At 51.0% G+C, this 18728-nt stretch overlaps 1 protein-coding gene and 1 long non-coding RNA gene across 2 annotated transcripts; one reads left to right on the top strand and one right to left on the bottom strand.

Annotated features, from left to right (window-relative positions):
* Positions 1-7609: 7609 nt before the first annotated feature.
* Positions 7610-11422, bottom strand: LOC128775583 (uncharacterized). Its single transcript, XR_008420400.1, has 2 exons — positions 11319-11422; positions 7610-10696 (listed from the first exon to the last, which is right to left on the bottom strand). It is a non-coding gene; the product is annotated as an uncharacterized LOC128775583 (long non-coding RNA).
* Positions 11315-17962, top strand: ADPRS (ADP-ribosylserine hydrolase). Its single transcript, XM_019430263.2, has 6 exons — positions 11315-11566; positions 14536-14632; positions 14899-15106; positions 15214-15398; positions 16381-16481; positions 17119-17962. Exons 1-6 carry the CDS (start codon positions 11344-11346, stop codon positions 17409-17411), a joined length of 1107 nt encoding a protein of 368 aa, XP_019285808.1. The 5' UTR covers positions 11315-11343; the 3' UTR covers positions 17412-17962.
* The last annotated feature ends 766 nt before the right edge of the window (positions 17963-18728 follow it).

Below are 18728 nucleotides of genomic sequence, written 5' to 3'. Positions count from 1 at the left end.
AACTGCCACATGTACACTATTACTCTGTCTTTACTGTAACATATCTTGCTAAATGGAGTTTGCACATTATCTTGTAAACACCAAGACTGAAAACAACGTAGGAGTCATTTTTTGATTTTGGGGGGGGGTTTAGTACCCCAGGTTGGGAACATAGGAATAGTTCTGATGCTGCACCAGACAGGATTTCAGTAACCACCATCATTCAGGCATCATTCAAAAATGTCCTTTGTATCTTATACAAATGTAGCATTAAGGTTGTTATTTTTTTAAGATTTTTTTTTTTTAAATTATCTCTGTGCCCAACATAGCGCTTGAACTCACAACCCCGAGATCAAGAATCACATGCTCCATTGACTGAGCCAGCCAGGCACCCCAACAAGGTTGTTTGACCATGTTTATATATTTTGTGAGTTTAATTTTTCTAATTTATTTTTGTACTTTCATAGAGATTTTATATTATGAAAGTTGGCCATCTGTGGTATCCTTCTGAATTGTATTTTTAAAAATCTAGTAGGAGGTGCTATCTAACCCTTTAATTACAAAAAGTATGGCTATTGTCTACATTAAGGCCCTTTAGATACTGATTTGGAAATCTGGGGGCGCCTGGGTGGCTCAGTTGGTTGAGCATCTGACTCTTGATTCCTCAGGTCGTGATCCCAGGGTCCTGGGATCAGGTCCCACGTCGGGCTCTGTGCTGAGCGTGCAACCTGCTTGGGAGGGATTCTCTTTTCTCTGCCCCTCTCCCCCACTAGCACTTATTCTCTCTCTAAAATAAAAAAGAGAAAGAAAAAACCTGCACAAAAGTGTAACATTTTACTTTGAGTATGGCGAGCTACTTTCCATTCATGTTAACTGAGAGATTTTTTTTTCTTATGCAAGAAGAGTGAGCTCTGAGGATAAGAAGAGAAAATCAAGTGGAGGAAAAAACAAAACAAAAACCTGTTTCAACCTCCAGGGCAAATCAGCAGCAGCTCTGTAGTGGAACCAGTAGTCATTTTTGACTAATGTGCTATGTGAAACTATTAGCCTCACCTAAGTCTCCGCCCTGAGGATCTCAGACAAATGCCAGACCAGCAGAAAAGCAAACTGGAAAAAAGGACGGAGTCAAACGGTTCCCTCTGGAGTAAGTAATAAATGTACAAGCAAAGAAATACCTAAGTGAAAGAGGCCACCTCTTTCCACCCACTCCATGTTTAAAAAAAAAGAAAAAAGAAAGATGGGGGGCGCTCCTGTCTGGCTCAGTTGTTAAGAGTATGTGACTCCTGATTCAAGCCCCACGTTGGGCGTAGAGCTTACATTTAAAAAAAAAAAAAAAAAAAAAAGTAATTTCCTCTGGGACAATGATACCCAACTCTGTTGGCAAATAACTCTTATATAAAACCTCAAGATCTTCCACCAGACCTTGGAAGGAGGGTTACTTAATCGTACATAGCCAGACCCAGTCCCAATTTAAAGCAAAACTCTTCTAATGTAACACCAAGTTGTTGCTTGAAAAACATTCCTGCAACCACAGCTGCCACATTCTAAAACAGCGATTTCCAGAGTTTAATTCACTAGTAAACACCTTCAGTCTTTGCTGTCATTTGCCAGGCATGTTAGTAAGCTGCTTAGGACTTCACTTTGATTATCTATGTATGACAACAAAGAAGATGAAAAAAAAAAGTCTTCAAATTTGTTCTTTGTTTTTTCTGCTTAAGAGGGGAAGAAAGGCTAAAACAGAACAGCGTTTAAGATGTTCAGTTTGGTTTTCTGCCTATTGGCAACAACTGATATTTTAGCATGCTACTAAATAGGAAAAGATGAATGAAATTATCATTCACCCTGTGAATTATCTTTACATCTATTTTCCTCTTAGATTTAAATTAAATAGCAAACAACCTCAAGTGAACACCAAAATAGGAACTGCTGTTTTGTTAGAGATACGGCCACTTGAAAGAAAAAAATAAGGAAAGATAATTTATGTAAAATCTCTCCAGAGAAAAGGAAGTTAATGATCCTGGAGAAATTATAGTCCAGCATTCAGGTAGTTTATAATGTCTACAAAGATCAAGCAGCATAGTAGCATACCTCAGTAGGAATGGCTTGGGCAAACGTACTAAGTCATACTGTATTTGTGTGTAGGCATTGGAAGCACCTGCCACGGAAAGATACTTGCGCTTTGGAAGACAACACACAAAACTGGTTGTGCAGGCAATATAGTTACATTCAGTAGCTATAGGGGTACCTTATCAAGATTTTTTTCAAGTTTATGTATATTTTGAGAGAGAGCGTGAGCAGAAGAGGGCAGAGGGAGAGAGAGAATCCCAAGCTGACAGCACAGAGCCTGACATGGGCTTGATCCCACAAACTGTGAGACCATGACCTGAGCTGAAACCAGGAGTCACACACTTAACCAACTGAGCCACCCAGGGACCCCGAGATGTTATTTTCGTATTAGAATAAGATCACCCAGGGGCGCCTGGGTGGCTCAGTCGGTTAAATGTCCGACTCTTGATTTCGGCTCAGGTCATGATCTCACAGTTTGGTGAGCTCGAGCCCCATGTCAGGCTCTGTGCTGGCAGTGCAGAACCTGGTTAGGATTCTGTCTCTGTCTCTCTCTCTCTCTCTGATCCTCCCCACTCATGCTCTCTCTCTCAAAAGAAATAAACATTTTTTTTTTAAGAAGCTCAGCTGACCATTAATTCTTTTATTTAAAGTTTATTTTTGAGAGAGAGTGCATGTTCACAAGAGTAGCAGGAGGGGGTGGGCAGAAAGAGATGGGGACAGAGGATCCAAAGCAGGTTCTGTGCTAACAGAGAGCTGGATGCGGGGTTCAAAGTCAGGAACCATGAGATCATGACCTGAGCCAGGTCGGATGCTTAACCAACTGAGCCAGCCAGGCACCCCAATTAAAGTACTTTAAAACATCGTTCTGATTCGATAGAAGTTGTACTCTCTGAGGATTTGAATCATTGGAATTCACTAAATTAGGTAGTCTCTGACATTTACTGGAAGGAGAAAATTGAGTACAGAGAATATACATATTATAGTACTTCACAGATTTTGAGAGAAAATGGCTTGTTGTTACCAAGCCACTTCATGTCTCCTGTGGCTAAATCTCAAATCACTTTTTAAAAAAAAGTTACAAGTTAACAGTCTTCTGCTTCATGGGTTTTGTTTTGTTTTTTTTCCACATTAAAAATAATGTCTTCCTTCATTGTCTGTATCTCTAGTATCCTTTAAAACCCATGAGAATGCTGAATGGATACTTAGGTTCTTTAACTTTGAAGAGAAATAGCAGCCAATTAAAGAACACCACAACTAGACATGTGCCAGTCAAGCTCATTTTCTTCCTCTTTATAATATTCGTACGTGATGTGGCTGCTTTATCTAAGAGCACCATTCCCAGGGTAATGCACATATTAAATAGGGAAATGATGCATATTTCTGCCAGAAACTGAGAGTAACCCACTGCATGGATATAATGTATAAGACCTGTACGAGGATCCCTTTGAGCATAAGGGGCTCTGTTTATATGTGTCCACCTGAGACTAGATATCATCACAATCACAAAACACAGAGCTTAAAGCTGCCCACAAGATTTTGTTAAAAATAAATTCCCTATTTCATTTCAATAAATGCACAATTCCCTCCCAAAAGAGCCAAAAATAGCCCCTGCTTGGAGGGATCGTGATAATTTGTGGGCTTCCTGACTCTGATGTTGGCCTTTCTTAGTCCTCTCAGCAACCCAGGCAGCCATTTGCTCAGCTGGGATACCCCTTCCCTCCAAATGGTAAATGTCATCTGACGTAAATTTCTTCTTAGCAGAAAAGTGGACACTTAGAAATGACATCAGCTGGGGCAGCTGGAGGGCCTCAGGGCTTTCATCATAATCCATCATCACAAAAAAAAAAAAAAAAAAATACCTTACTGTTGAATGCACTGGAGTGCTGCCAGGACTGTGTCAAGATCTGAAATTCTTCAGCAGTTTTGCTTATTACACATGATCTAAACTGCAATGGTAAACATCACAATAACAGTGGTTTTTGGTGTTTCTAGTACAAAATGATGGCGGCTGGGTGGCTCAGTTGGTTGTGTCTGACTTTGGCTCAGGTCATTATCTCACAGTCTGTGAGTTCGAGCCCCAAGTTGGGCTCTGTGCTAGCAGCTCAGAGCCTGGAGCCTGCTTTGGATTCTGTGTCTCCCTCTCAATCTCTCTCTCTCTCTCTCTCTCTCTCTCTCTCTCTCTCTCTCTCTCATGCTGTGTCTCTGTCTCTCAAAAATGAATAAACGTTAAAAAAAATTCCAAAATGATAGAACATGGCATCACTCATTCTTAACAGTCCATCTTTCTTGGTCCAATCCATCAGCTGCCTGACCTTTTCTGCTAATACCTTCTTCCTTTGGCCAGGATGTACAGGAACCTCATGAGTCATGAACACCAAGGCCACCATCATAGTCAGAGATACATGCCAAAGCCACCACCATTCTGCCATATTTGTTTACTGCGTTCAGTTATAAAATGTTTCAAAACATAAACTAAAATTTCTTCATTTCTTCCAGCAATTAATTTTTCCAAGACCTTTATTTCCCTGTCTTCTTTAACCCTAGTAAAAGAGCAATATCACAAAGTCCCATGCATGTCTGGTTTGTGAGCTATATATTAGAGTTTAGAAAATACTCTGTGGGGAAAAATATATATATTCCATGGTCAGGAAGTTTGGGAAATGTTCTAGCCTCAGTCTTCCTGGAGCACTCCAGACTCACATTTCTAACTGCCTGCCAGGCAGCGCCTGGATCCACCACAAGCACCCCAAACTTCCGAAAAGCCGACCTCATCTTCCCCTTACCTACCAAGCTCCCTTGGTTCTCCCCTCTTTCCTCTGTGGAGGTATTTATCACACCATCCCACCAATCACTGGGGTGTTAAAACTGAGGACTCTTCTGGGACTTCTCTCTTTCCCTCATCTGTCAAACCTGAGCTTGGTGCCCCAGCTCAGGTTTGATAATTGAGGGTGGCTCAGTCGGTTGAGCATCTGACTTTGGCTCAGGTTGTGACCTCACAGTACCTGAGTTTGAGCGCAGGATCAGGCTTGCTACTGTCAGCATGGAGCCTGCTTCAGATCCTCTGTTCCCCGCCCCCCCCCCCCCCATCTCTGCACCTCCTCTGCTTACACACTCTCTCTCAAAATAAAAACATGAAACCTGAACTTGGCCTCTGGGGCAGATTGCCTGGGTTTGAATCCAGGCTTTACCACTATGTTATGTGACCCTGGGCACGTTCCTCACTTCTCTGTGCCTCAGTTTTCTCGCCTGTGAGACAAACATGGTAATAGCACCCACCTCCTAGGATCATTCAGCACAGTCCTCAGAAGAGGACCAGGCCAGCCTATGGGGGAGAGAGAGGGTCCTTATCTCCCTCTCGATTTCCAGAGCCACCACTAGAGGCAGTGTAGAGTTGTAACAGGGAGAAGGTGAACCTGAGTTTCCATCCCTGTCTTTCGCAGTGCCAGTCTCCAGTTGCCTCTGAAAACGGGGATAGTGCCTACCTCCCCTATTAGTTATCAACATTAAATGTCAACATTTCCCAAGGCCTAGAACAGTACTGGCATGGTTGAATTTTTTCCCTTCTCTTTTTAAAAAAATGGTTGGATTTTGGACGTACCTGTGTGGCTCAGTCGATGAAGCAATAGACTTTGGCTCAGGTCATGATCTTATGGTTGGTGAGTTCAAACCCTGCATGCCGGTCTCTGGTGTCAGCGTGGAGCCTGCTTCAGACCTTCGATCCTTGTCTCTCTGTCTCTCCCCCCGCCCCCACTCACACGCATGCTCCCTCTCTCAAAAATAAAAATAAACATTAAAAAAAAAAAGGTTGGATTTTTGTAATGTATAGAATTTCGTTTTTGTTATTATTATTATTTTGAGAGATAGAGAGCGAGTGGGGGAGGGACAGAGAGAGAGAGGGAGAAAGAATCCCAAGCAGGCTCTGCACTGTCAGTGCAGAACCTGATATAGGGCTTGAACCCAGAAACAAACCAGGAGATTTGGTTTGAGCTGAAATCAAGAGTTAGGCACTTAACCTACTGAGCCAACCAGGCACCCCTCTAGAATTATTGAATCACTATATTGTACACTTGAAATTAATAGAACACTGTATGTTAACTATACTGGAACTAAAAGACCTAAAACAAGAAAAAAATGGCTGGATTTTGAGCTTTGCTTCTAACACCCCAGTTACCTCCCCATGGATGCGGCCTCTCCAAATACAAGCATCATTCCATCTCTGCCATCAAGCAGATGGATGCACTTCTTGGGCAAGACAGGACCAAATGAATGTGGGTCAATAATGTTGGGAAAAAAAAAAAAAAAAAAAATATATATATATATATATATATATATATATATATATATATATATTTCTGGAAGGTACCTGACGGGGATTGAGCCTGAGCTGGAGATTACTTTTTTTTTATGTACTGTGTGTTTGTGTATGTATGTATATGTGTGTGTGTGTGTGTGTGTGTGTATTCACACATACTGTAGACATATATAAAATAGGTATATATTTTTACCATGTCGATGCACAACTTTTATCAAAATATAAATGTTTAACGTGTAAATGGAGTAAACGCGATATCGTGATGCCCTCCTCTCGACCCCCCAGCCCCGACGCCCGCCGGCCGCCCCAGCCCTGCGGCCCCGCTGTCCTACTCCTCGAGCCTCCCGCCCCTCGGAGCCGCCCCGCGGCGGCCAACCTAACAGCCAGTGTAGGTAAGGCGAGCGCGGAGGGCGGGTGCCTAGCAACCGGGGGCGCCGAACAGAGGCGCTTGGGACGCGAGGCGGAAGTGCGAACAGGGCTGGAGGTGAGAAGACTAGTAGCGGGGCGGGTAGGGGGGGCTCGCACCCAAGCCGAGTTCCCTCCCTGTCCCCTGCCTCCTCCTTTCTCGATGCCTGCTCCTGGGTATTAATTCAAACCAAAGATGAACATACTGGGGCGGAGGGGGGGGGGCGGGGAGGGCTGGGCTGGGACCTAGACAGACCCCAGCTCCTCCCAATCCGAGCCCTCACACACACACCCTCCCTTCCTCCTCCCACAAAAGGTGGAGGCTGGAGGTGGGACGACCTTATGGGGAGGAAGCCACTCCCCCCCCCCCCCCCCCGGCCCGCCCCAACTCCCTAATGCCAACCTGCGTCCCCTGCAAAACTAAGTCGTCCTCTCCTTGGATGGAGAACAGGGCTTCTTCTCTTAGAGCCTCAGGGTCCTGGCCCAAAGCTGGGGCGAAAAAACAAAAGAAAGTTCCACACGACTTGGTTGCTGGAAGTAGGGGTGGAATAGATTAAGGGCTATTTTTCCTGCTAACGGCCCTCCCTCCACCAGCCCCACTAAGCACTTGGCAACACACACACACACACACACATACACACACACACACACACACACACCCCGAAGGATTCCATTGTCCCCTTTCACCATTTTCCAGGACCTGCAGGGTCCAGGAGTTTGTGCCTGTGGATGGATGGATGGGTGGGAGGAAACTTGGTGAATGCCTCCCACAAAGCTAGTAGAGTCAAGGCTGTTCCCAAGCAGGGTTCCTGCAGAAAGGGGGCTGGCACAATAAGGACAGAAACATGTTCTTTGGGCTTTTGATCCAGAACAGGATCTCCTGAGTGGTCTCCTGCAGCCTCATTTTCCCTCTCCAGCAGAGGTGGGTGATTGGAACAGGCCTGGGGTGTTCTGACCCTTCAATCCCAGCACCATGGCCACGCTAAGCGTCAAGCCCAGTCAACGCTTCCAGTTGCCGGACTGGCACACCAACAGCCGCCTGTTGTCCACCAATGCTGAGCGGCAGCGAGATGCTTCGCACCAGATCCGCCAAGAGGCCCGGGTCCTCCGCAATGAGACCAACAACCAGGTTGGAGGCCAGAGCCTAGTTGGGTGGGCAACGGGGAGAGCCCCAATCCCACACCCTCTTTATCTGTCTTTGTCTCTTCCAGACCATTTGGGATGAACATGACAATAGGACTCGACTGGCAGAGAGGATTGATACAGTCAACCGTTGGAAGGAGACGCTGGACAAGTGTCTGACAGATTTAGATGCTGAGATTGATGCCCTAACACAGGCAGGGAGCCAGGGACCCTGCTGCAAAGACCTCCCCACCCTCCTCACTTTGGGATCCATGCACCCGAAGTTATGGGAGTATTGGGCAGCATGTCCATCTGAGTCACCCACTGGCCCCTCTGCTAAAGTGGGGATGAGTGCTGCTTCCCAGTGGATGGCCCCACTAGCGTCCTGTGCCCTCTCCCTTCTAGATGAAAGAATCAACAGAGCAAAACCTGCAGGCCAAGAACCTGCCTCTGGATGTGGCAATTGAGTGCCTGACCCTGCGGGACAGTCGGCGTGACATTGATGTGGTGAAGGATCCTGTGGAGGAAGAGCTGCACAAAGAGGTGGAGGTCATTGATGCCACCAAGAAGGCCTTGCAACAAAAGATTAGCCAGGCCTTCGAGAAGCTCTGGTAAGGGAGCTGTATCATTCCCATGTTCCCTTGCACTTGAAGGCTGTGTGTCTTACGTGTGAAACATGTATTGTGGGTAGTGAGCAACTGGCTCTCAGGCTGCCTCCTGCCCCTGCTGTGCCCCCAGCAGAAACCACTCGCTGATTTTAGCACTCCTTCCACCACCTGAGACACGGTCTCGGAATGCTTCCCGTGACCCGGCTTTAAGCAGCCATTGCCAACTAACTGGGAGCATGAGAGATGAAGCCTATTTTCCACCACCCCCAAGTACCTTCTTGTGAGCCTCAGTGGGTGTGTGAGCCTCAGTGGGTGTAGCTACATACATGAGTCCCCGTGAGTGTGTGCAAGCATGTGGGTGTCACCATTTTGTCTGTAGAAAGCTCCTCCAGCTGTGCTGGTCTATGTCTCTGCTGCAGCAGCTCCACTGTCAGCCCAGCTGGCCCAGCCCTCATGTCCCTTCAGTACAATGGGGGCTATGTTCTGGGACCTTGGGGGGATGGTTCCTGATCGAATCTGGCCCTTCCCCAGCCTCCTGCAGGAAGTCCGACAGCAGCTCAACTCTGACCATCGGGACAAAATGGAGACGTTGGACATTGACAGAGGCTGCCTCTCTCTCAACCTCAAGTCCCCAAACATCTCTCTGAAGGTTAATCCCACGCGTGTTCCCAATGGGTAAGAAGTGTTTCACCCAGTTTCACCCAGTTTCTCCTCCCTACCTCACAGGCCATACTCTTATGACCCCAGTGTCTCCTGCCACCCACAGCTCCTCCAGCCTGCAGCAGTGGGATGACTTCAGCCAGTTCAACAAGGACCGGGCAGAGGCTGAGATGAAAGGAGCGGTAGAGCTGAGGGAGGCCATCGCCCTAACTATTGCCGAGGTGACTGGCCACTCCCCACACCCTGTTCTCCCACAGCTAGTTAGTGGGCCAATTGTTCCTGTTGGCCATGTGGCATGCCATCACCTCACCTGAGCAACTTCCTCAATGGCCATGAGCTTACACCCTCCCCTTGCCCTGCCTCCCCTGTCCTTCAGACCAACAATGAACTTGAAGCCCAGAGGGTTGCAACAGAATTTGCCTTCAGAAAGCGGCTGCGGGAGATGGAGAAAGTATACAGTGAGCTCAGGTGGCAGGAGAAGAATGTGAGCCTTCTCTTTTTAGTCCCTGGGGCCCAGATGTCCTGCTGTGGGATGAGAGCCCACAGGAAGCCCTGGACAGGGTGCACCACGGTGGGTTCAGCTGGTGGAGACCAGTCACTCTGTCCCTGCAGACCTTGGAGGAGATCGCCGAGCTGCAGGAGGACATCCGGCACCTAGAGGAGGATCTGCGCAGAAAGCTACAGAACCTGAAGCTCTGCCATACCCGACTGGAGTCCAGAACTTACCGTCCCAATGTGGAACTCTGCCGGGACCAGGTGCGAGGGCTCCCCAGTGGGGCACGGGGTCCCTGCTAAGGCTTCCTCAGGATCACCCCCCAGCACATGTTTCTGGCGGAGCAGGGGTGCTGGTGCAGGGCAGTACCCAAACTCAAGGAGAGTACACTGATCTGGGCCTCCCAACCCACTCACCTGCCTCTAGGCACAGCATGGCCTCACTGACGAGGTTCACCAATTAGAGGCAACCATTGCTGCCCTGAAGCAGAAGCTGGCACAAGCACAGTAAGTTTGGGGAGTGGGCAGCAGGGGCAGGGAGACACCGCCCACCCACGGGGCCTTTTGTTGCCTTCTGGCTTCCTCGATGTCTTCCTGACTGAGGGCCAGAGAGCTCTGCCCCGGCCTCCCAGGATCATGCAAGAGTGAGGGGTTGTTTGTGCCTCCTCCCTAGGGATGCTCTGGATGCTCTCTACAAGCACCTGGCCAGGCTGCAGGCTGACATCGCCTGCAAGGCCAACTCTATGCTGTTGGACACCAAGTGCATGGACACCCGTCGGAAGCTGACTGTGCCTGCTGAGAAGTTTGTGCCGGAGGTGGACACCTTCAGCCGTACCACAAACCGCACCCTGAGTCCACTCAAAAGCTGCCAGCTGGAGCTGGTGTAGTGTTAGGTGGCTGAGGGATGAGGGGAGGGTCAGATGGGAGATGGAAGGTGGGGGCGGGGGGGGGGGGGGCGTGGAGAGAATGAATCTAATAAACGTGGTGGTTCTCAGTCCAGATGGTTTTCTGGTGCTGCAGCCAGCAGGGAGTGAGAGGCTTCCTGGCCCTCCTGTGTGTGGAAGAGCAAAGCTGAGGAACATCATCCCCCCCCCCCCCCAAGCTCCTTGTTCTCAATCTGATTCCTTCCCTCCTCCCTCCTCAGGGAAGTCATCTCTGGACTAGGCCAGCATCCCCCGGGCTCTAGCAGCGTGACCGCTCACCAGCTTTGCTCCAGCTGGACCCTTGCCTGCCCTCCTGATGCCCAGGAGAGGCCCGGGGTGGGGTGGGGGTGAGGTGGAGGGGCAGGCCTGGAGCCAAGAGCTGGGACAGCCCTGGGGAGGGCTGGGATTGCTGGGGCCCAGAGCGAGGCTTCCTAAAAGCAGGCCACGGGAGCGGGGTGGGGAGGTGAGGGGTGGAGATAGTGGCCTCAAGGACTGCTGTGGTCCGCTGGTCTGGCTCAGGGCCCTCCCCTCAGGGACCCTTTAGTGGCCGTCCCGCCCGTCTGTGACGTTTACGGGATTATGGAGCTAAAAGCGGAGGCCAGGCCCAAACCAGTGATGCCGGACGCCGGAGCCGCGTCTCCGGGCCGCTGGGCGGCGCTGTGGGCGCGGAGAGACGCCGAGGCTCCGGGCCGCTGGGCGGCACTGTGGGGCTGGCGGGAAGCGTTGCTCTGGGGCGCGCGCCGGCCGTACCGGAAGTGGCGACTGCTCCGCGCGGATGGCGGTGGCGGCGGCGGCGGCGGCGATGACGGCGGCGGGCTGCGCGGGGGCTGGGGCGGCCCGCTCCCTCTCTCGCTTCCGAGGCTGCCTAGCCGGCGCGCTGCTCGGGGACTGCGTGGGCTCCTTCTACGAGGCGCACGATACCGTCACCCTGACGTCAGTCCTGCGTCACGTCCAGAGCCTGGAGCCGGACCCGGGCTCGCCGGGGAGCGCGCGGACAGGTGGGCGGGGCCGGGTGCAGGTGAGGACGCGGAGGCCGGGGGTCCGCGGGGGCCTCGGGGCGGGAGGGACTGGCATCGGAGATAAGGCCGCCCGGGGCTGCGGGGGCCGGGTCTGGATGAGCCACAGGCAGCTCGGACTCAGCGCGTCGGAATTCGAGCCCCGGCTTCGCACGTCTCGCCCCAGCTCGCGGCCTGGCAACACCATCCAGTCAGCCGCGCAATCCTGAAACCCCGGTGTCATTCTTCTGCATTGCTCCTGCTCCAGTGTATACGCCGCTGCCGTTTTTGCTCCTTCTACCCAGTTCTCCCGAATCACATTCTCCACACATCAGGGAGAACCCTTCTCGGAAACAGATGTGACGGGGGCCTCCACCGCAGGAAGCACTGCAGTGCTTTTCCCTTACCCTCAGAATAGAAACAAACTCTTTAACGTGACCTATCTGGCCGGCCCTCCCCCGACTCTCCAGTTTCACTTTCTACCACCCTTGGCCTTCTGCACTCGGCTCCTCTCACCCCAGCTCGCTCTAGCCCAGGCTTTTGCAGTGCTGTATTGTATAAAGCCTGTCTCCCCTCCACTGCTCTCCTTGTGCAGCCAGGTCCTCCCTCATCCAGATTTCTAACCAGCATCATGTCTGAGGTCAAGCGGAGGATGATTCTTGGAGAGCATGTAGAACAGTAAGAAAAAGGGGCCATACTCAGAACGCTGAAGGAGCAAAAGGTGCTAGAGAACGAAATGGTTTGATAGGAAATGAGGCAGGGGGGCATGGGTATCAATACTACCCAAGAGAATTTCAAAATGAGGACACTAGTCAGTGGTGTTATGCTACAGAGAGGTTCAAGTCTGGTTTCGAAAAGCATTTTCAGTCGATGGGGAGCCTGGGTGGATCAGTCAGTTAAGCATCTGATTTCGGGGTTTGTGGATTTGAGCCCCGCATGGGGCTCTGTGCAGACAGCTCAGATCCTGGAGCCTGCTTTGAATTCTGTCTCCCTCTTTCTCTGCCCCACCCCTGCTTGTTCTCTTTCCCTCTCTCACTGAAAAATAAAAAATAAACATTAAAAAAAAAAAAAGCATTTTCAGTAGAATGTTGAAACCTGGAAGTTAGATTTCAATGGATTTAGGAGGAAGTAGAAAGAGGAAAAAGAGTATGGTTTAGTATGATGGGAAAGAGAGCCAGGAGCCATGGTTGACGCAAAGATAAGATGGAGGGATGGTTTCTAATTTCATCTTTGGTTTGATGTTAAGATGAAGGGACAACATTTTAGGTTAGCAGGTGTTTTAGGACCTTTTGGATACAAGTAGCAGAAAACTCAGGATGACCTAAGCAGAAAGAGAATTCATTGGGTGACATAACTGAGAAGTCCAGAGGTAGGTCTGGTTTCGTGTGGCGCTGAAATCCAGGGGCTCAAGTCACATCAAGACCCAGCTCCTCTCCTTATTCAGATCCACATTCTTCCGGGTTGGCTTCACTCGCTCTGGCAGACCCTCCCCGTGGGGTGACCTCAGCAGTTCCAGCAGAGGAAGTCTGTCTGCAGCAGCCCCAGCAGAAATCCCAGATTGCGTCTCCTCGGCCTGGCTTGGCCATCTATCCATCCCTGAACAAGGGAGTAGTAGGGTGTGCTATTTGAGGAGGCTGTTGGTGGTGTGAACCTTATGCCCTAACCACATGGGCTGAAGATGGGGTAGAGAAGTGGCTCCCTGGGGACAGGCTGGGCGCAGGAACCACACAAAGGGAGAATGGGTGTTGCTCTACCACACAGGGAGGGGTTGAGGGGACAGGAGAGAAGAGGAAGAACACGTCCCCTGAGGGGCTGGGCTGGATGGACTAGAAGAGGGACTCACTTGGTCAAGGGGTAACAAAAGAGTGTGGCTGTGGCTAAGAGGGCTGTTGACTCCTCTTCCTTGTGAAGCCAGGATGGGAGCCTCCTTAAGAGTGAAAGGGAGAAAGGGGTGGGGGGGCTTGCAATACACAGGAGTGGGGCTGGGGGCTCACAGGGAGTATGCTTCCTTCTCTGTAGCCCTCTCCTCCTGCAGTAAAACCAAGTCCCAGTCTTGCTGGCTCACAGCCCACTTGAGACATCATATAACCAGTGTTGCTGAGTCAGAAGTGCCAGAGCAGTACTCCCGGGCACCGAGAAGGAGAAGCAGGGCAGGTGGAGGGAGGGTTGACCCAGGCTCCAAGTTTTGGGGAGCAGTGGGATGTAAGAGAGACGAGGGAAGGGGCCTACAAGGAAGGGCTTCAGATGCCAGGGCAGTGAATTTGGCCTGATCCTGAAAGCAACAGACAGCCGTTAGGAGCAGGAGAGTGAGTTGAGGAAAGTGATAGTCTGCTTTTAGGGAGAATTTTCTGCTGCACATATAGGCTGGGTTGGAGGGTGGGGGTGGTGGTGCAGGAGGGCTACAGTCAGGTCAGGCAGAAGGGAACAGATTTTCCTTCGGAAATCAGCAGGTCATAACTGACTCAGAATAAAGAATTGCTGAAAATCCCAAGGCCTGCAGCCCAGGAAGCTGGCTGGGAGTGAGAGACTGACTTAAGGCATTCTAGAACTGGCAAATAAAAGTGGGAGGCCAGGGGTGCCTGGCTCAATCAGTAGAGCATGACTCTTGATCTTAGGGTCATGAGTTTGAGCCCCACATTGGATGTAGAGGTTATTTTAAAAAAACAATGGCGCCTGGGTGGCTCAGTTAAGTGTCAGACTTCAGCTCACGTCATGATCTCACAGTTAGTGGGTTCGAGCCCCACATCAGGCTCTGTGCTGACAGCTCAGAGCCTGGAGCCTGTTTCATATTCTGTGTCTCCCTCTCTCTCTGCCTCTACCATGCTCATGCTCTGTCTCTCTCTGTCTCAAAAATAAACAAACATTAAAAAAAAAAATTTTTTTTTAAATAAAGGAGGGGGGCAGGAGGCCAAAGCCACCACCTTCAAGCCCTGCAGTGTGATCTCACCCCCACTCCCACCCTGTCCCTGCAGAAGCATTGTACTACACAGATGACACAGCCATGGCCAGGGCCCTGGTGCAGTCCCTGCTGGCCAAGGAGGCCTTCGACGAGGTGGACATGGCTCACAGGTGAGGGGGACAGGCCTGGGGTGAGGCAAAGCAGGTGGGCACAATAACTGCGCTTCTTGGCCAGAGTGATGATGTCGGTGCATGCTGGGACCCCCACCCTCAGCGGGACACAGTAATGCTGTGGCTTCCCAAGCCAGAGGTGACAGCCCTGCTGGGACAGGCTCCTTTGGTCCCTAAGCCATCCTCTTTTCCCAGCAGCCAGCGTTCTCTCCCAGCCCCAACAGGCATCTTTTCAACCCTAATCCTGTCTCCGTTCTCTCCCCTAGATTTGCTCAGGAGTACAAGAAAGACCCTGATAGGGGTTACGGTGCTGGAGTAGTCACTGTCTTCAAGAAGCTCCTGAGCCCCAAGTGCCGTGATGTCTTTGAGCCTGCCCGGGCCCAGTTTAATGGGAAAGGCTCCTATGGCAATGGGGGTGCCATGCGGGTGGCCGGCATCTCGCTGGCCTATAGCAGTGTCCAGGACGTGCAGAAGGTAATCCAGGTGGGCTGGCTGCTGGGCTTTCCCCTCCCTCCCTCCCTCTTCTCTGCAGGTTGGGTTCTGTGACAGCAAGTCTTCTGCCTCTGCTGCCTCTGCCCTAGTTTGCCCGGCTCTCAGCCCAGCTGACACACGCCTCCTCCCTGGGTTACAATGGCGCCATCCTGCAGGCCCTGGCCGTGCACCTGGCTTTGCAGGGGGAGTCATCCAGTGAACATTTCCTCCAACAACTCCTGGGCCACATGGAAGAGCTGGAGAGTGACGCCCAGTCTGTCTCGGATGCCAGAGAGTGAGTATGTGGGTTGGAGACAGGCTGGAAGGATGCTTATGGGTATGCATGCATTGCGGGGTCCTCTGGCCTGGCCACAATTTTAAGTTAATTTATTTATTTTGAGAGAGAGTGCACTCATATGTGTGAGCAGAAGAGAAAGGGAGAGAGAGAGAATCCCAAGAAGGTTCTGAGCTGTCAGTGCAGAGCCCAACACAGGGCTTGATCTCATGAATCGTGAGATCATGACCTGAGCCAAAATTAAGAGTTAGGTGCTGGGGCGCCTGGGTGTCTCAGTCTGTTAAGCATCCAACTGTTAATTTTGGCTCAGGTCATGACCTCACGGTTTTTGAGATTGAGCCCCACGTTGGGCTCTGTGCTGATATCGTGGGGCCTGCTTGGGATTCTCTCTCTCCCTCTGTCTCTGCCCTTCCCTGCTCATGATCTCTTGCTCTCTCTCTCTCTCTAAAAATAAATAAACATTGAAAAAAAAACACCTCACATATTAAAAAAAAGGGGGGGGGGGCGCTGGGTGGTTCAGGTAAGCATCCCACTTCAGCTCAGGTCATAACCTTAAGGTTCATGAGTTTGAGCCCCACATTGAGCTCACTGCTGTCAGTGCAGAGCCCACTTCGATCCTTTGTCTCTCTCTCTCTCTCTGCCCTTCCTCCACCTTCTCTCTCTCAGTCTTTCTAAATAAACATAAAAAAAAAAAAAAAGAATTGGATGCTTAACCCAGGCGCCCCTGAAACCTCCCTTCTTGAATTGCAGACTCTTGGGAGGGATGGGAAGAGCCCATTTGCCTTGACTCTGCTTTGAGGCCCTTAGGGTACCAGGGAATTAAAAAAGCAGCTCACTCTAGCCCTCTCCCACTTCTTGTCAGGATGTCTGTGCTGGGTGTCAGCCTGATCACTCCCGCCTCGCCCTCCCACACCCCTTCCCCTGCCTTCCATCTCTACCGTGCTGGCTCCGGCCTCCCTGAAATCTCACCCCTGACCCACAGGTTGGGCATGGAGGAGCGTCCCTACTCCAGCCGACTGAAGAAGATTGGAGCCCTTCTAGAACAAGACTCAGTGACCAGAGAGGAGGTGGTGTCTGAGCTAGGTGGGTAGACCCTCCCCACCCACACACACACACAGCCATCACCCTCAGGGCTAGGCCTGGGCATGGGGACAGGACGGGAACCTGGAGGCATGCCTGCTTTTGTTTTTGCCTGGGGCTGCTGTGACAGCAGAGCCAGCTCTGTGCAGTCCCTGTGCAGGGTTGTAAGCACAGCACCTGCTTGCCCTATGGCTCCTCTAGGGCTGTAGCACCTTCAGCCTTACAGATAAATGTCCCCAGAAATGGCAGGTGGCTACTGGTTTGGACAGTTGGTGTTGATAACTGATGCTTATTTACACGGCACTTGTCCTGTGTTCTGGGCACCTTGCAGAAGACTTTACCTGTGGCCCATTTCACCCCCACACTAGCCCTGTGAAAGTCTCTGACTTCATTCCCTCTCTGCCCGAGATGTCGAATCCCAAAAACAGGAATCTTAGCCATTAAGGAACTTTTCTTATCCCATGGCTAATAGGAGAGAGAGCCAGGATTTGAACCTGGGTAGTCTAATTCTAGAACCCGTGGTCTGAATTATGGCCCAGCTTGAAGCTGAGAGTATTGGCTTGGGGTGAGTGGCCAGAAGAAGCCTGGGGACATAGAGAGTGGGTGAGTGCTGTGTCCCCATACGTTGGCTTCCCTACAGGGAATGGCATTGCTGCCTTTGAATCTGTGCCCACTGCCATCTACTGCTTCCTGCGCTGCATGGAGCCTGACCCTGAGATTCCCTCTGCCTTCAACAGTCTCCAAAGGACTCTTATCTACTCCATCTCACTGGGGGGGGACACAGACACCATTGCCACCATGGCCGGAGCCATTGCTGGTGCCTACTATGGGATGGAACAGGTGCCAGAGAGCTGGCAGCAAAGCTGTGAGGGCTACGAGGAGACAGACGTCCTGGCCCAGAGCCTGCACCGGCTCTTCCAGAAGAGTCTGTGAGGGCCACAGCTGCTGGGGCTCCACTGTGTCTAGCAGGACCAACTACAGCTCAGATTGGAAACCCAGAGGCTTACCGCAGCATAGGTTGCTGCCTCCGTCACCCTGCAGTGTGGATGGAGCATACCTCTGGGGCGGGGTCTCTGGGGGAAGTCATTGGACAGTGAGTGTGGAGGGCTGGTGCCTCCATGATGCTCGGTTTCCAGCTCACTGCAGAGCGTTGGGCAAGCCCGGCTCCTCGGGCACACGGGAGGGATCTGGACAGCTTTGATCTTGGAAGGGCATTTGTGGCATTTTCCTTTATTATCTAACACATGGGGTTGGGTGGGGGGCAGAAGTGATCAGCAGTAGCATCATTTCCCCTTGTTGGGATTTAGCCAGTTTGCCAGAGAGCATGTCTTTGGACAGAGCCCCTGGGCAGTAAGTTTACATGGATCAGGGAAACCAGCACTTGCATCTAGCTAATCTAGATACATACCTGGCCCTTGACTGTCATGGAGCTTATTAACAGCTTCCAGCAGAACTCCCAGCAATAAAATTGTTGGTAAATCCTACCACTGGTTCCTAAATCTCTCCTGTGCCCTGGATTCTGTCCACTTCACCCCACCCTTGACCTTCTCAAGCCTGGTGCCTCTTTATCAGCTCTGCCAGGAGCTAGGAACACAAGGCTGCCGAGATGTCAGGCAGATTCCTCCAGTTCTTCCAATTGTCTGCACAGCTGGTTCATCCAGGAAGGGCAAAGTGAGCATGATTTTGTCCTTTGGTCACTCAAAGTGGCCCAGGCAGTGGGCGAGACAAGACAGATGTCCCTGGTTTCAAAGCCTGACTTCTTCATAGGTTGCTTCCCAAGTAGGACCCAAGAACAGGACCCCTGTAGGAGGATGCAGAGGGCAGTCTCTCTCACCGGATTGCCAACTATGGGGTGAGGAGGGTACATCGTGCCTGTGCCCTGCGTGGACTGAAGGCTGTGTGCCTCATTCTGTTATCTTGGGCCCCAGTCAAAGGCCTTGGCTTGAAAGATGGTTCTGTATACCATTTTGAGGAAAGGAAAATTTTAAAAGGGAGAAGACCTCTCCCCTCAAACTTCTGGGAGATTTTCAGATTATCCTAGCCTCAGGGGAGAGAGAAGCATGCCCAGCTTTGCAGCTAACCTGAGGTTTGAGGACTGATGGGCAGGTCTGCTTTCAGCCAAGAAAGTAGGCAGGGGCAAACCACAGGACTTCCAGGACTTGGATTATTTCAGGTTTGCTGCCCCATCCCTAGAGCCAGGGACCGATGCCTAGTGCTCAGCATGGGAAGCTGCGGGCAGGTGCTTTCAGT

Source organism: Panthera pardus, unplaced genomic scaffold (assembly GCF_024362965.1).
Source record: "Panthera pardus isolate Hobbes unplaced genomic scaffold, ASM2436296v1 HiC_scaffold_11, whole genome shotgun sequence".
In the NCBI taxonomy this organism is placed as follows: domain Eukaryota; kingdom Metazoa; phylum Chordata; class Mammalia; order Carnivora; family Felidae; genus Panthera; species Panthera pardus.
Note: the sequence above shows the minus strand (reverse complement) of the source record. Positions and strands in the feature narration are given on the sequence as shown.